Genomic DNA, 16152 nt, shown 5'->3' on the forward strand with positions numbered 1-16152 from the left:
AAGCAACTATGCCTCTTTTTAGATTTCAGACACATTTAATATCTTTTTAACTTTTAAGAACTGAATTTTCAAATTTATCAAACGCCACCTTAGTTTAAGTGTGTGCCCCTTGTAAAACTTAGTCAAAGTTGATTTGCACCCATAATCCCATTTGTTTCGTAATAAGCATTGTTTGAATATGAAGAGGTTGGGAGAGAGAGAGAGAGAGGGGCTAGCTCAAGAAGAATAAAGAGAAGATGAAGAGAGAGAAGAAAAGAATATGGTAGTTACCACTTTGGTTCGGTCAATTGGGAGATGGAAGACAATGAAAAGGAAGAGGGAAGGCAAAAAAATGACTAAATGAGTGACAATTTGGTCCTCTTCTATCAAGCAAGGAAGCCAATAACTATTAGCGGCATAGCGGGACAACCCTCTATTGCGAAACCAAAAGTGCAGTCATGGTAGCTCATACTTAACAATGGCTCTGCAGGTTGTGCTACTCCTCCTCCTGTTGTCTTCTTTTTGCTCAGCAACTGCGACATCATCATCTTCATCATCAGTCAAGTCGGTGCAGGTAAAGCCTAACTGCCCAGATAAATGTGGGGACATCACCGTTCCCTACCCCTTTGGCTTTGGACACGACCCTAATTGTTACAGAGATGGCTTCAAACTATCCTGCAACCACACTTTCACCCCTCCCAAATTATTAATTGCCTCTGCTGATACGATCATTTTCGAAGAGACAGACCAAGACGGGGTCTATAAGGAGGCTGCTGATAGAGTGCTGGAAGTTAAAGAAATATCATTATTACAAGGCCAATTGCACGTCTATTCATTCGTGGACTACAATTGCAACAACCATACCTTATTTGTTAGCCCTAATACGTCCTCAATCTTAATGTGGTTGGGTCGGACCTCCTTCACTTATTCCGACACTCGCAACATGTTCACGGTTATCGGTTGCGACTCTCAAGCCTACAATAGGTATACCAACAATGAAACTTCCGGATGGTATGGAACCCTCCAATACGGCTGTCAAGTGTCATGCTCTGATAAAGAGGAAACGCTGAGTGGGAATTATAGTGGCATGGGTTTCTGCCAAACCACCATCCCCAAGGGAGTAAAGATATTTGAAAGGAAGATGGAGATTCTAGACAACTCATCATCGGATTTCAGTCCATGCGCATACTCTTTCATCGCTGACAAGGAACGGTACAACTTCTCCGTAGCTGATCTCTCGGGCTTTGATTTCTATAGAAGAAACAGAGGAATGGTTCCAACCATACTCCCCAGGGCAATACAGAACTACTCTGCGAAAACATTACGTTGAGAAACTCCACTACTTATGCATGTGGCAACAACACCGACTGTTACAAGTCCCCCAACGGTCTCGGGTATCTCTGCAAATGTTTGGAAGGCTACCAAGGCAACCCTTATCTTCAAGACGGATGTCAAGGTACATAATAATATCGATAATTTAATTTCATTCTTCTTCACCAAATTTGCCTCTTTCCAAATTCTACCTAAAAAACGGTCTTCACAAAATTTTGATTCTAGTCCAATAATTTCTAATAAATGGTTCGCAGATATAAATGAATGCTCGAATTCAACCATGAATGACTGTTCATCATCTGCAATTTGCACAAACATGCCTGGAGGTTATAACTGCTCTTGCCCACTTGGCACAGAGGGTGACGGAAGAAGAAATAGGCGTGGTTGCATCCCTCTTCCACCTTCAAAGACAAAACATTGGGTGATTCAACTCTCCATAGGTAATATAATTTAAATCCACGACAACATATAATTGCTATTTATTCATTCATCAGCATCAGGATTTCTCCCCAAACTCAGTAGTCAGTTCCATTATTTGTCAAAACCCAAGCGATATGGCTTGACAAGAGAAAATTAAGATCTAGGCAGATTGTGAAGTAACAACAGCAGAAGCTGCTCAACTGTGGCAGCCATGGAGATTTGGAAGATCTCTGATGAGGTAGCCGGAGATACAAACGGCCGGACCCGATGATCTATGACCGGGATGAGCTCTGATGAATTAGTAGCAAATAAATAATAAAATTACTTAACACACCCTATAGCTTTACATATTTATTAAAATCTACACTCAATTTTACATTTTATTAAAATAACTTTTATCATTTATAAACAATTTGTAATTGACCTTTTCCTCCCGAACCTTTTTATATTTTCATGGAGGAATGATCTCATTATAACTTGTTTTAGAAAAGCATAGACCACAAGTGATACAAGAATTTGTGAGGGGTATTTTTAGAATACAAAGCACCTGGTCACGATTGTCGGCTGCATTTTTGGAATTCAAAAGCGTCACATTTTTTTAATGAATTTAAGACATGTTTGGGAGTACTTAAGTGTTTATTTGGGTCTGGATCTTTCCATCAAGTATTTATTGATGTTTGGGAAATAAGTTCGAAATAAGTGCTTAATTTAAAAATAAGTGTTTATGTTTTAAGCCCAAATTTCCAGTTTTTCTAGGTGTTTATACAATAACCATTTATTCAATTTTTTTCTTCCAAAATTGTTCCTAGTTGAATTTTAAAATAGCACCTATAGAATTATCCCTAGTTGAATTTTATAAAAGTGATTTTGTAAAGGTGCCTTTATAAAGGTGTTTTAAAAAATTTGACCTGGGGGTTCTAAAAAGTTGGAGTGATGTCTAACTCTTGGGTTTAACAGTCCTAGTGTCTGATCTAGTCTTGGTCTTAAAACATTGTTGCAGAGGGAAAATCATTAATTCTCATAAAAAATAACATTATATGCTACATATAGCTCATATGAACACAATTTGTATAACAAACAAGGGTAAAATACAAAAACCTCCCCTAAAGTTTCTAACAATCATAAAAACCTCCCCAATAGTTTCATTCTAATAAATACCTCCCTTGGACTTTTCAGTAATTCGATAATAACCTCCCTTCCATCACCTTCCCAGACACAAAACATTAGACTGATGCACCAGTTTTTCCAAATACCCATTATACCCTTTATAAATTATTTTATATACAAAGTTACTGAAATAACCCTATTTTAACTTGACAAAACCTCCTCTAATGATTATCTTCTAAAGTTTTTATTGAGTGAAAATACGGTTATTTTAGTAATTTTGTATGTAAAATAGTTTATAAAAGGGTAGAATGGGTATTTGAAAAAAAATTGGTGCATTTGTCCAACATTTTCCATCTGGGAAGGTGATGGAAGGGAGGCTTTTGTCAAATTTTTCAAAAATTTAGGGGAGGTATTGGTTAAAATGAAACTATAGGGGAGGCTTTTATGATTGTTACAAGCTTTAGGGGAGGGTTTTATATTTTACCCAACAAACAATACTGAAGTTGAGAGTGATTAAGGGTCATAAGTGCATATAACATGCATAACCAAATGCACAAAGAAAAGAATAGTCTAGTGGTGACCCAAAAGTCATTGCCATGAAGGTTTCATGTTGAGAATATGTTTAGTTAGGCAAGCAATTGATGGTAAAAACAACATACTCAAAGGCATCATACAAGCAGTTTCGCAGAATAGATGCTCTAGCCATCATGGCGAAACCTATCTCAACAATGAAGATAGGATATGAAATGAGTAATACTAGTTGATGCTGCTCAATCCGGGTGATGCACAAACTGAAGGGAGCAACCAAATAGTCCTTGCCAACAGGGCGGTAATTTGATGTTGCTCAATTCGAGGTGATGCACGAATTGAGGAGAGCAACCAGATAGTCCTTGCCAATAGGGCAATACCGAGCTACAAGGACGAGTCCACGCTTCAAGACTTGTGATCAAGAAAGGAGAAGTCAGAGGCCCGAGGAGCTATCCCCGGGTAGATACTCCGATGCTCAAGTCAGTAGGAGGTGGTAAATGGTCAGGCCGAGCAATAAGGGTGCTGGTCCGAGCTAAGTAGTAGTATGGGTTTTAGAAGTTGGGTCCCTTACCTTGAGCATGCACTACCTTCTTATAGCCGTGGACATGTGTCCTGGTCGGATTGGGCTCCCGAGGTTGTCGGGATGAGGTAAGCCACCGAGGTATTCAGGATAAAGTCCTAATCCTCAGCAGAGTAGATGACGTGGCTGAGGGGATATGATGGGGGCCACAGTAATAGCGTAGTCCGGCGTAGGCTACGAAATGAGTGCGTGCTGTGGAGCTGGCCAAGCTATGCTGATGTGGCTAAGCTGACTGGGCGATGACTGGGCAGCCACGTGTCTCTCTGGACCAGCTTAGCCATGATACAAACACCACTCCCCCAATTCTAAAGTCGAGGCATAAGGTGTTCCGCCGAGGTGTAGCATGGCAAGACGCCTTGTTCCTCAGCTGAGGAACTCCAAGTTGAAGTCTAGTTGAAATCTGGTTGAGCGTCTGGTCCACTTGATCTTTCTCGGTGTTTGCTAGGATGTGAGGTCCGTGCAATGTAGGCTATGGCCGGGGAGTCCTTCGATCGTCGGCTGCAGACTTCATGAATTCTATCTTCGGAATCCAAACACCAACCTCAGATTGGCGCCGTCTGTGGGAAACACACAAAAAGCCTTTCCTAAAAATGACCCATTCCCCTCGCCACGCAATCAAGAAAGCAATCAAGATGCCCAAGAACTAGTCCGAATGATCAATAGGTCCATCCCCATCTTGGGAATCTCGGCATCACAAGCCTTCCGCATCAAGAAATTCCACAGCCTCCAGCCGCGGTTGATCCTATACAGTTTCAAGCAATGCAAGAGAGTCGATAAGATCTTTGAGATGATGCAAACACTAGGATGTGTGGCACCGCCCATCCGAGCCGTCCCCCCCTCATGCCACGACATGTACGAACGATGATCCTCATCCCAAGGACCCCAAAACGCATCAACCGGAAAGGAGGGGAATGCGGTCCGAGCGAGAAGAGAGGCACAGTAAGGTTCCGCCTCCACGGCTCGCTCCCGTGAGCCCGACAACCACACACACAGCCGTGCTACACCGCCATGCTACATAGCCACGCTACACCGTCACGCTACATTGCCGCACTACAAAACTGCACTGCATAGTCGCACTACACAGCCACGCTATACCGCTGCGCTACACAGCTGCACTACACCGCCGCGCTACATAGCTGCACTACACAGATGCTACATAGTCACGCTACACTACACAACCACGCTACATTGCTGTGCTACACAACCGTGCTACACATCCGACTGACTGAGCATGCACGACACATTGCACACACATCATCTAGGTCGCACAAAAAATGTCACGCAACATAGGCAACGCAACATTGAATCAGCTGACCTACCAATGGGCATGGCATGAAGCTCGGCAGTGAATCACTGACTAATAAAACTGACTCAGCCGACCTATAATGGCTCGAGCCCTTAACGCGTAGCTCGTAGCTAGCTCGACAGCGTATAGCCGAATCTGACTCGGCTGATCAATGACCAGAGCCCAAATCGGAGAAGATCGTTCCCGCCTCTGAGGATAGAGGGCGATCATTGTACTCTGTACTTTGGCGACAAAATGTCACAGAGCCACCTTAACAGCGTCTGGGCCACGAAGGGCCCCAAAGGCTCCCGAGACTAGAAACTGAGCATCCCAAAGTTGAGAGCTCGGAATACACTCCGGCCACACTATCCGGAGACCGAAGATCTCGACAACCCCAGACCTCGACTAAGGTAAGGCCGAGGAACCAACTTGTATGTATGCACACAAGTTCAGAACAAAACAATTTCATTAATTTAAGCCATTAATACAACAGGTTAAAAAAAAAGAAGATAAGACAATTCTAAGAGCAACCCGCAGCTATTCAATCCTCGGCGGGGGGGGGGGGTCGGCGGCCTCAACACCGAATCTCAGCTTTCCACCGGCATCAGAAAGCACCAGGTTGAGCTAAGCCCCTGACTTTGGAGCTCGGCACACCATGGTCGAGCATCACAGTGGCCTCAACACCAAAGCTTGGCATCCACCGACATTAGAAAGCACCCGGCCGAGCTAAGCCTCAGACTTCGGACCTCGGCACACCATGGTCGAGCATCATAGTGGCCTCAACACCGAAGCTAGGCCTCCCACCAGCAATAGAAAGCATGTGGCTGAGCTAAGCCACCGACTTCGGAGTTTGGCACACCATGGTCGACACCACATTAGCCTCAGCACCAAAGCTCGGCCTTCCACTGGCATTAGAAAGCCCTTCCTCGGCACCTGACCGAGCTATGCCCCTGTCTTCGGAGCTCTGGCACACCATGGCCGAGCATCACAGTGGCCTCAACACCGAAGCTCGGCCTCCTACCGGCATTAGAAATCCCTTCCTTGGAACCCAGCCAAGCTAAGCCCCCAACTTCGGAGCTCGACACACCATGGCCGAGCATCACAATGGCCTTAACACCAAAGCTCGGCCTCCCACCAGCATCAAAAAGCCCTTCCTCGGCACCCTGCCGAGCTAAGCCCCTAATTTCGAAGCTCGACACACCATGGCCGAGCATCACAGTGGCCTCAACACTGAAGCTCGGCATCCACCGGCATCAGAAAGCCCTTCCTCGACACCCGACCGAGCTAAGCCCCCGACATCGGAGTTCAGCACACCATGGCCGAGCATCATAGTGGCCTCCACACCGAAGCTCGGCCTCCACCAGGAATCAGAAAGCCCTTCCTCGACACCCGGTCGAGCTAAGCGACCACACAGCATTTTAGCCGAGGAACGAAGAGCCCTTCGTTAGCTCCACCAAGAAGACGGACCTCGAAGCTCATCTCGACACCTCGGTGCCATGCCGAGGTACCCGACCGCACAACACTTCGGCTGAGCACTCCCCCTCCTTGGCTCTAGACTGGGGGAGTGGTGTTCGGATTCTGAAGCTAGAATTCTTGGAGTCTGCAACCGACGTTTGAAGGACTCCTCGGCCACAACCCACATTGCGCAGACCTCACATTCTGGCCAACACCAAGGAACATCAAGTGGACCAGACTTCAACTAGACTTCGACTTGGAGTTCCTCAGCTGAGAAACAAGGAGTCCTGCCACGATACACCTCGACAAAACACCTCATGCCTCGACTTCAGAAATGGGGGAGTGGTGCTTGGGTCATAGCTGAGCTGGTCCAGAGAGACATGTGGCCGCCTAGTCATCACCCAGTCAGCCCAGCCCCATTAGCACAGCTCGGCCAGCTCTGCAGCACACACTCATTCCGTGGCCTAGGCCGGGCTACGCTATTACTGTGGTCCCCCATCTTATCCCCCTCAGCCACGTCATTTACCCGTGGCGCGAATAAGCATAACTACGAATAAAGAGGAGTAAGGAAGACAACTCACCAAGGATTAGGACTCTATCCTAAATACCTTGGCAGCTTACCTCATCTTGATAACCCCAAGAGCCCAATCTGACTAGGACATGGGTCCACAGCTATAAGAAGGTAGTCCGTGCTCAAGGTAAGAGGCCAAACTTCTGACACCCATACTACTACTTAGCTCAGACCAGTACCCTTATTGCTCGGCCCGACCATCTACCACCTTCTACTGACTTGGGCATCGGAGTATCTACCCAGGATAGCTCCTCGGGCCTCTGAGTTCTCCTTTCTTGGTCACAGGTCTTGAAGCGCGGCCTCGTCCTTGTAGCTCAGTACCGCCCTGTTGGCAAGAACTATCTGGTTGCTCTTCTCAGTTCGTGCATCACCTCGGATTGAGCAGCATCACTAGTTGAATGAAAAAGCCTAAGCAAAGGTTGATGCTTTGTACCACTACTAGTTTAACAAAATTTCAACTTGATTTTTTAAATTGGATAAAAGATTAGGCATTTAAGATTTTCTTTTCATTGGGAAAAATCCAAATGAACTTAGGCTTGATTTGGAAAGAGTACAAATGCAAATATGTACCATGCAAATACATATAAAATAATATAAAATATACGGTTTTTCACCTACACATTTGCATTTGTACTCCTTGCAAACTGAGCCTTAGTAAAAAATCCACAAAAGGAATGTAATATCTCTAACCTTCAATGGTGACATAAAGAAGAGGGGTCCCTCAAACAGTGAAGTGCAATAACCCAAGTGAACAAGTAAAAGAGAATGGAAAGTTATGACTCTTGCCAAGAGGGCATGAACTACAAATAGAGCATTTATGAATGAAATATGAGCATTTATGAATGAAATTTGCTTTTTTAGGATTTCTGTAGCAAGGGTCTTCAAGAAAAACTTGCCTATTGATATTACCTTTATACATTATAGAACCACTTAAGCATTAATAAACAAGATTCTTAGCTTACCACTCTATATCTACATGCATACATGACGCGTGCGTGATCAAAGACTTTTAAACAAAGTTAACACATGGGATTTGTTGCATTAAAATCTTCTATTTGTTGGTTTCCTCTTGATCATTATGTTATCTTAACCAATTATCTTCCATGGATCATGCAGGTGTATGTTTAGGTATGGTGTTACTTCTATCCAGTTATTGGTTATACCATGTTTTGAAAGAAGACAAATAAAGAAACGAAAAGAAAATCTCTATAAAAGAAATGGTGGTTTGCTATTGGAACAACAAACTTCATCAAAAGAAGGCAATGTCGAGAAACTAAAAGCTTTTACAGCAGATGAATTAGCAAAGGCAACTGATCAATATAATGAAAATCGAATTCTTGGTCAAGGGGGACAAGGTACAGTTTATAAAGGTATGCTATCAGATGGAAGAATTGTGGCAATCAAGAAATCCAAGATAGAGGATGAAAGTCAACTTGAACAATTCATCAATGAGGTTGTCATACTTTCTCAAATCAACCATATGAATGTGGTTAAATTGTCTGGTTGTTGTTTAGAGACAGAAATTCCTCTATTAGTTTATGAATTCATCTCTGGTGGAACTCTTTTCTACAATATTCATTATCAAAATGAGGATTTCTTATTAACATGGGACAATCGCTTAAGAATTGCCACAGAAGTTGCAGGAGCAATTGCTTACTTACATTCAGCAGCTTCAATACCAATTTACCACAGAGACATAAAATCTTCAAACATCCTCTTAGATGACAAAGGTAGGGCTAAGGTGTCTGATTTTGGGACTTCAAGATCAATTGCAATTGATAAGACTCACTTAACCACTATGGTACAAGGGACCTTTGGATATTTGGATTCCTGAATATTTTCAGTCAAGTCAACTCACGGACAAAAGTGATGTTTATAGCTTTGGGGTTGTTCTTGTGGAGCTCCTAACAGGGGAGAAGCCAATTTCTTTTACTAGACCATCAGAACGGAGAAATATTGTGACTTATTTTATTTCTGCAATAATGGAGAACCATCTTTTTGAAATTCTTGATGCTCAAGTCTTAAAAGATGGTAGAGAGTATGAACTCCAAAAGGTTGCCAACATTGCAAAGAGATGCTTGAGTTTAAATGGAAAGGAAGGGCCAATAATGAAAGAAGTTGCAATGGAGCTCGAGGGATTGAGGAGGTCTGAAGGATATTCGCATGTTGAACGAAACATTCAAGAGGTGGAATGCATCACAGATAAACCAATGGGCCTTTGGGATACAGGTTCAACTTCAACAGGATGCAAAAGTATGGAGAATAGTTTCAAAACACAAGTTGATGAGCAACCACTACTTCATAATCCATCCCTGTAGTCATCTTTACTAAGATATAGATATTAAAGATATTCAACTTCAGATGTTGTATTCTAAAGAGTTGCATTTGTGTTGTATGTCCTCTCTCTACCATAGGTGTGTTTTATACCATTTAGTTGTATGATCCATATTTTACTCTTGATATATTTGAAATATGAATAGTTTCTTAAAAGAATAATCGTTGAGCTATTAATTCGCACATCCAAGCTAATGGGTTTCTAGCTGGTTAAAGTTGACTATTAGCATTCTTTTTCTAATATATTATTCACTTGGTATGTGTAATTTGACAAATAATCTTTAGGGGGGGTCATAGAAGGAATAAGATGAATTAGGGGGTTATATGTGAAAAGAAAAAGGAGGAAGTATTTGAAATGTAATAAATTTTTCAAAAATTTTCATAAAACTATATTTTTGTAAAATAACATATTTGAAATTAAAAGATATAAAGTATTTGAATGTTTAATTAAAATGCATTAAATAATTATTGAAAATTATTAGAATATTTTGGAAATTTTAGGAAAATTTATTACATTTGATAATTTTGGAAAACCACTTAAAAAATTATATAATTTTCATTACAAATTATTGAAAATTATTAAAGATAAATGACTATGTGACATGGAAAACTATAATTTAAACAAATAATTACACAAATTATTAAGATAAATTAGTATAATATTGGAAAAAGGAAATTATTGGTTAGTTTATATTAGAAATTATAAGATAAATTAGTATAATTCTATAAGTAAACCATATAAAAAGAAAATACAATATTTAATAAAAATTTAAAAAAATTTCAAAATTACACAAGTACAATAAATTTTCCAAAATTTTCATAAAATTACATTTTTGAATATTAAAGACAATTTAGTGTACTTTTAGAATTTACCATGTGGTTAATACTTTATATCTCTTTTTCCACCATTTCTATCATCAAATTGAATATTGGGTTGACGGGGACAATGTTTTCAAAACTGGATCAAACCAGATGGTTAGATCTGAAAAATTGGGAATTGGACACCGTTTCACGTCAAAATAGCTTTTTGTCCAAAAACTGTTTATTTGGTTAGCGAACCGCTTCGGCTGCGCGGTCGAACCGTTAATCCGACAACAATTTTTGGCCTTTTTTTGTTTTTCTAATTTTTTATTTTTTATGTTAGAGCGGGTCATATGTTCGAATCGAACAGACAGGCTGTTCGATCTCATAACGGTTCCCTATCCGGTCCAATTTTAAAAAACCTTGGAAGGGGAGTGGGTGACTTACCTTGAGCTTGGCTTGGTGTGCGGCATGGCCTAGCCCATGGTCCAGCCCATGGACCAGCTCGACCCATGGCACGACATGGGCCCGTGTGGGCTTGAGACATGGGTTGCGTTGAACCGACCCCCCGAATTATCCTAGAGGAGGGAGGCATGGCCCAAGACACCTCGTGGGCCAGCACGATATGACTTGCACTTTATGCGGGCCACATGTGGGTTGTGTCGTGCCGGCCCAGCACGACCCAATTTACACCTCTACTCTCAACCCGCCCAATACTAGGGACAGGGCAGGGAAGTTCGAGGATTCTCCATCCTTAATGAGGAGTGGGGTGCCTTGCCCCTGAACTCGCCCGACATTGAGGAGTGGTTACTTGTGGACGTGGTGGGGATGGGGTAGAATGTCTTGACTATGGTGCAAGGAAAGGGATGGAGTGCCTTGCCCCTGAACTCGACTGACATTGAGGAGTGGTTACTTGTGGACGTGGTGGGGTGGGGTAGAATGTCTTGACTATGGGGCAGGGAAAGGGATGGAGTGCCCTACCCTGAACCCACCCCATTGTCATTCCTATATAATTGTTAATTATTAGTGGAATTAATAATGTTAGATTTTATAATTATTTTTATTTATTTAAAATTAATCCAAATTTCATTTAAAAATAATAAAAAAAATAAAAATTATTCAAATTACTACAAATTATTAATAAAATTAAATTTATTAAACAAATTTATTCATATTCAACTAACAATAATTACTTTTTATAAAATCAACATTAATTGAAAAATAAAATTATTAAATCTTTGGATTTTCCCGTGCATCACACGGGTCCCTGCTAATATAATAGTAAAAACGAAGAAGGATAGAAAAACCTAGGCCTCAAGTTTATTGGGTCCCGAAGAAAACATTGTCAGATTTTCTAGTGTTTTGGCCTTTTAGTATCTGATTGTCTTAATTTGAATTGTAATTTAATCCTATTAAAAAGTGATCTGAATCCGATCAATTTATCATTTGATCAAATATGGATGCACCTCCTTAGTATCTACTAAGGAGCTTTTGGAGTTGTGTCTCCCACCTATATAATGCATTTTGTCCTACTTACATCTGGCTTGGGCCCTGCCCATTGTAATTATAACATGAGTTTAACCTGATCCCACCCAAATTGTAACCCTATCCAGAAATCAACCCACGTCCAAAAACTTCATTTAAAGCTTTCCAAAATTTAACGTTTTTAATCTTTTCAGATCTTTCTATGCACGCATCTTCTAATCTTACTGATTTAACGTTTTTGTTTGGTTTGATTTTTGAGTTTCATTTTGTCTATCATTTGTTCCCCTTTTCTTCTATCTATCACGATCAAGATGCGTTGGTGTTATGGTTATGGCATCCAAAAAGTTAATCAAGATTATAATTTTGAAAGTGAGTGCCAGTTGGCAAAGTCTGTGGATGCAGTTTCCATGCATTGACCTAGATTTGTATACTGCCTTGACCTCCTCAAGTTCACTCACAAGTTTGATGTGAAAAAATGAAGTGAATAATTATCTCCCTCTTTTTCCCCATTCAAATGAACCAACTTCACTCACAAGTTTTTCCCCACCTGATATTCATGTCAGTGAAAGAATAAAGACAAGCTTTGCTAGCGAAGCTTCCGTTAAGCCGGGTCAAGGTAGACCCGAACTACATAATCCAATTTTAAAGCATCATATGTCAAAAGTAATTCAGACCCTAAGAACCATAAGACATTAAGTTTAAAATTAAAGATGGACGAGGAGCCAAATTGAAGTCTAAGTCGTTGAGTGAAGTCAACGGAAGAAGCCCATCAAAACTGAATAATTGGTTCATTTCAATGGGGAATGGGTGATATATATTGATGTGGCCCTTTATGTACCTGAAATGATGAGAGATCCATCATATAGATGGCCAAACCTAGTAGGCAGGTTGGGCGAAATTTCAAAAATTTCTCTCTCTTCCATGTGGAAATCACATTCCCTATTTAAGAAAACTGCACTTTCAATGATCAATCTTGAACCTAAACCAGACCAGATCTAAAACCAAAAAGTAGGAGAACGATATACCTGATACGGAGTAGTAGTAACCCCCAAAGAAGATGTTCACGCCCAAGGAGAATACCAAAGACTGCTCCCAATGAAGATGACACAACATAGGGTGGAGCATAATCAGTTGCATGGTTCTTCAGCAAGACCAAATTCTTCAGCAAGAACTCGATGGAGGGCAGGTGAGCACAACTTCTGATTATATTTTCTCCCAATAGATAAGATCAAGAACTCTTATTGATCGCTCCTACAGGTGGAGATCGAACTAGTAGAGGTGGCAAGAGTAGGAAGGGTAGAAATCTAAAGTAGTCGAACTACAAGATTTCTTTTTCTTGTGATCTACGAACCAGAAGATCTCTCTTCTTTTCTTTGTCTTGTGTAATTTTCGTTCGCTCCTTGCTGCTTTATTTATAACCTTTAAAGAGAGGTTCTCCTAATCCCATTAGGAGTTTCTTAATCCAAATCTTGTATTTGGATGTGAACTCTCTTTAAGAGATAAGGATAATCCCTTATCTTATCTGCAGATAAATATTAGCCCTCCTAATCTTATTAGGAGTTTCCTGATCCAAATCTTTATTTGGATCTGGACTCTCTGAGTGGATAGGGATAATCCCTTATCCTATTTGCTAATCTCCGAATCACAAAATCGCCCTCTTTTAATTAATCACATTAAGCTAGTTCGATTTGGGCTTTAGGCCCATTAACTCTTTATGCTCACTTATCCTCCAATTGGATATCCTTGTAATGCGTGGGACCCAAACATTGATCGACACATCAGCCACATGGGTTCAGCCCAGGCTCTGTTACAAGGCCTGGCTGAATTCACTATAGGAGACAGTGAACCCCTGAGTCCATCACCATGGGCTCTTAATAGGCCCAACATTTACACTAAATGGTCCTTAGGTCAAGCCACCTTATAAAAACCCAAGGACTATGGGTAGATGCAAGATTAGCCCATCGGGTATTACCCTCAATGGTTTTACACTCAACCTCTCAACCCATAATGATGAAACACTACCCGACAAGAGATGACCTCTCCCTCGGCTGCAAGGTACAGTGCTGCACTCTCTGCACACATGGATCCCGGTAATTAAAACATTTTGCAAACATTTTGAAACCATAATATATATATGTATATCTCTATATAAATATATTTTGTAAAACAAATTTCAACGATTGAAATCGACTACCGGCAGTTTTGGTTTCTATTAGAGAGAGTGCAACCCCGATCATTCACTTTGTCCGACAAAGGGGCTGATCCTGTCACTATGATCACCCACTCAGATGAATTCTCAGACTCTCCTAACATACCCAGGTTTTGACCCTCTCTAAGGATCTCACTAATTGGCATATCAAAGACAACGCAATCCGACACCTAGTGCAGTATCATAATCGAGTGTAGGGGTCAGGTGTAACATTTCAGTGTTGCTCATTTATCTCTAAGGTCCAGGGCAATACTGGAATTCTGGTCCAGTTCAGGGTCTCAAGAAAACCCACACTGCATGTACCTTAGGTCTCACCCTGGCAGGTGAGACAAGCCACCCCAACGATCTTGGCGGCACATCAGTGTCAGCCTTGGTAGGACAAAATCTCCCTAGATCTATCCAACGGCTGTGGAGATTCTAAACTTACATGAGTGTCATATGTGTCCAGTTTATGGGTATTACACAGAAACACACCACAATAATATGAATCAAATATGTACTTTATTCATTTACAATAAATGTCATAATGTACATCATTCTTATTGGAGTTAAGGGCATACACTGTCTAACAGCTCCCCACTACACTCAGGTCCAATCTGGTATAAGCCGGAGTCCCATGCTTTCCACGTGTTTCTCAAACACTTTCTGTGTTAGTGGCTTAGTCAATGGGTATGCTACATTTTCCGCTGATGCTACCTTTTGAATCAGGACGTCTCCTCTTCCAACTATCTCCCACAGTACGTGGTACTTCCTCTCGATGTGCTTTGACTTCGAGTGGGCTCGTGGCTCCTTAGCCTGAGCGATAGCTCCAGTGTTGTCAGATAACAATGGAATGGGTGATGTGCTGGATGGAACTACTCCTAATTCGTGAATGAACTTCTTCATCCAAACGGCTTCTTTGGCAGCTTCACTTGTGGTAATGTATTCGGTTTCGGTTGTGGAATCCGTCGTGGACCCCTGTTTGCTACTTTTCCAGCAAACAACACACGATCCTATCATGAAAACGTATCTAGATGTAGACTTTCTATCATCTGGATCTGACTGGAAATCGGCCTCAGTATACCCCTGGATCTATAGTGAACTACCATTGAATACCAGACAAAACTCTTTTGTCCTTCGAAGGTACTTTAGTATGTTTTTCACAGCAATCCAATGCTCCTACCCTGGGTTTGACTGGAATCTGCTTACCACACTCACTACCTGAGAAATGTCAGGACGAGTGCACAGCATGGCATACATGATGCTCCCTACGGCTAAGGCATAGGGAACATCGTTCATTCCCTCAATCTCCTCGAGAGTCTTGGGAGGCATACCCTTGAAGAGAGTGACTCTATGCCTGGAAGGAACATTTCCTTTTTTGGAGTTCTCCATGCTGTATCTCTTGACTATTTTGTCAATATAAGCAGATTGGGATAATCCTATTATCCTCTTCGATCTATCTCTATAGAGTCGAAGACCCAATATGTAGGAGGCTTCTCCAAGATCTTTCATGGAGAACTGCTATGAAAGCCATACTTTCACCGTAGTCAACATTCCTACATCATTCCCAATGAGTAGAATGTCGTCTACATACAGAACCAGAAATGTAACCTTATCTCCACTAGATTTCCTGTAAACACAGGGCTCATCTGGGTTTTGCTCAACGTCAAATTGTTTGATAGTAGAATCAAACCGGATGTTCCAACTCATAGAAGCTTGTTTAAGTTCATATATGGATTGGTTTAGTTTACATACCATGTGTTCCTGATCTGCAGCTATAAAACCTTGTGGTTGCTGCATGTAGATATCTTCAGTAAGATCTCCATTTAGGAACGCAATTTTGACATCCATTTGCCAAATCTCGTAATCATGGTATGCTGCTACAACTAGCAGGATCCTAATGGATTTAAGCATGGCCACCGGCGAAAAGGTTTCCTCATAATCGATTCCTTCTTTCTGAGTATACTCTTTCGCCACAAGACGAGCCTTGTAGGTCTCAACCTTACCATCGGGGCCCTTCTTCCTCTTATAGATCCATTTGCAACCGATTGCTTTCACCCCAGGGGCGGATCTACTAGAGTCCAAAC

The 16152-nt window shown here is 41.5% G+C and overlaps 1 protein-coding gene and 1 pseudogene across 1 annotated transcript; both read left to right on the plus strand.

The window, feature by feature from the left end:
- Positions 1–457: 457 nt before the first annotated feature.
- On the plus strand, positions 458–1309 carry LOC148872165 (wall-associated receptor kinase 2-like). The gene has a single exon (XM_088970093.1). The coding sequence runs from the start codon at positions 458–460 to the stop codon at positions 1307–1309; it is 852 nt and encodes a 283-aa protein (XP_088826219.1).
- A 7051-nt stretch (positions 1310–8360) lies between these two features.
- Positions 8361–9575, plus strand: LOC148872166 (wall-associated receptor kinase-like 2 pseudogene; annotated as a pseudogene).
- Positions 9576–16152: the final 6577 nt, after the last annotated feature.

Source organism: Nelumbo lutea, chromosome 2 (assembly GCF_056320005.1).
Source record: "Nelumbo lutea isolate HS-2025 chromosome 2, American lotus-T2T, whole genome shotgun sequence".
Taxonomy (NCBI): domain Eukaryota; kingdom Viridiplantae; phylum Streptophyta; class Magnoliopsida; order Proteales; family Nelumbonaceae; genus Nelumbo; species Nelumbo lutea.

What these genes read in the sequence shown, in the direction of transcription:
- LOC148872165 (XM_088970093.1), top strand. Translation starts at nt 458, where the DNA reads ATGGCTCTGCAGGTTGTGCTACTCCTCCTCCTGTTGTCTTCTTTTTGC.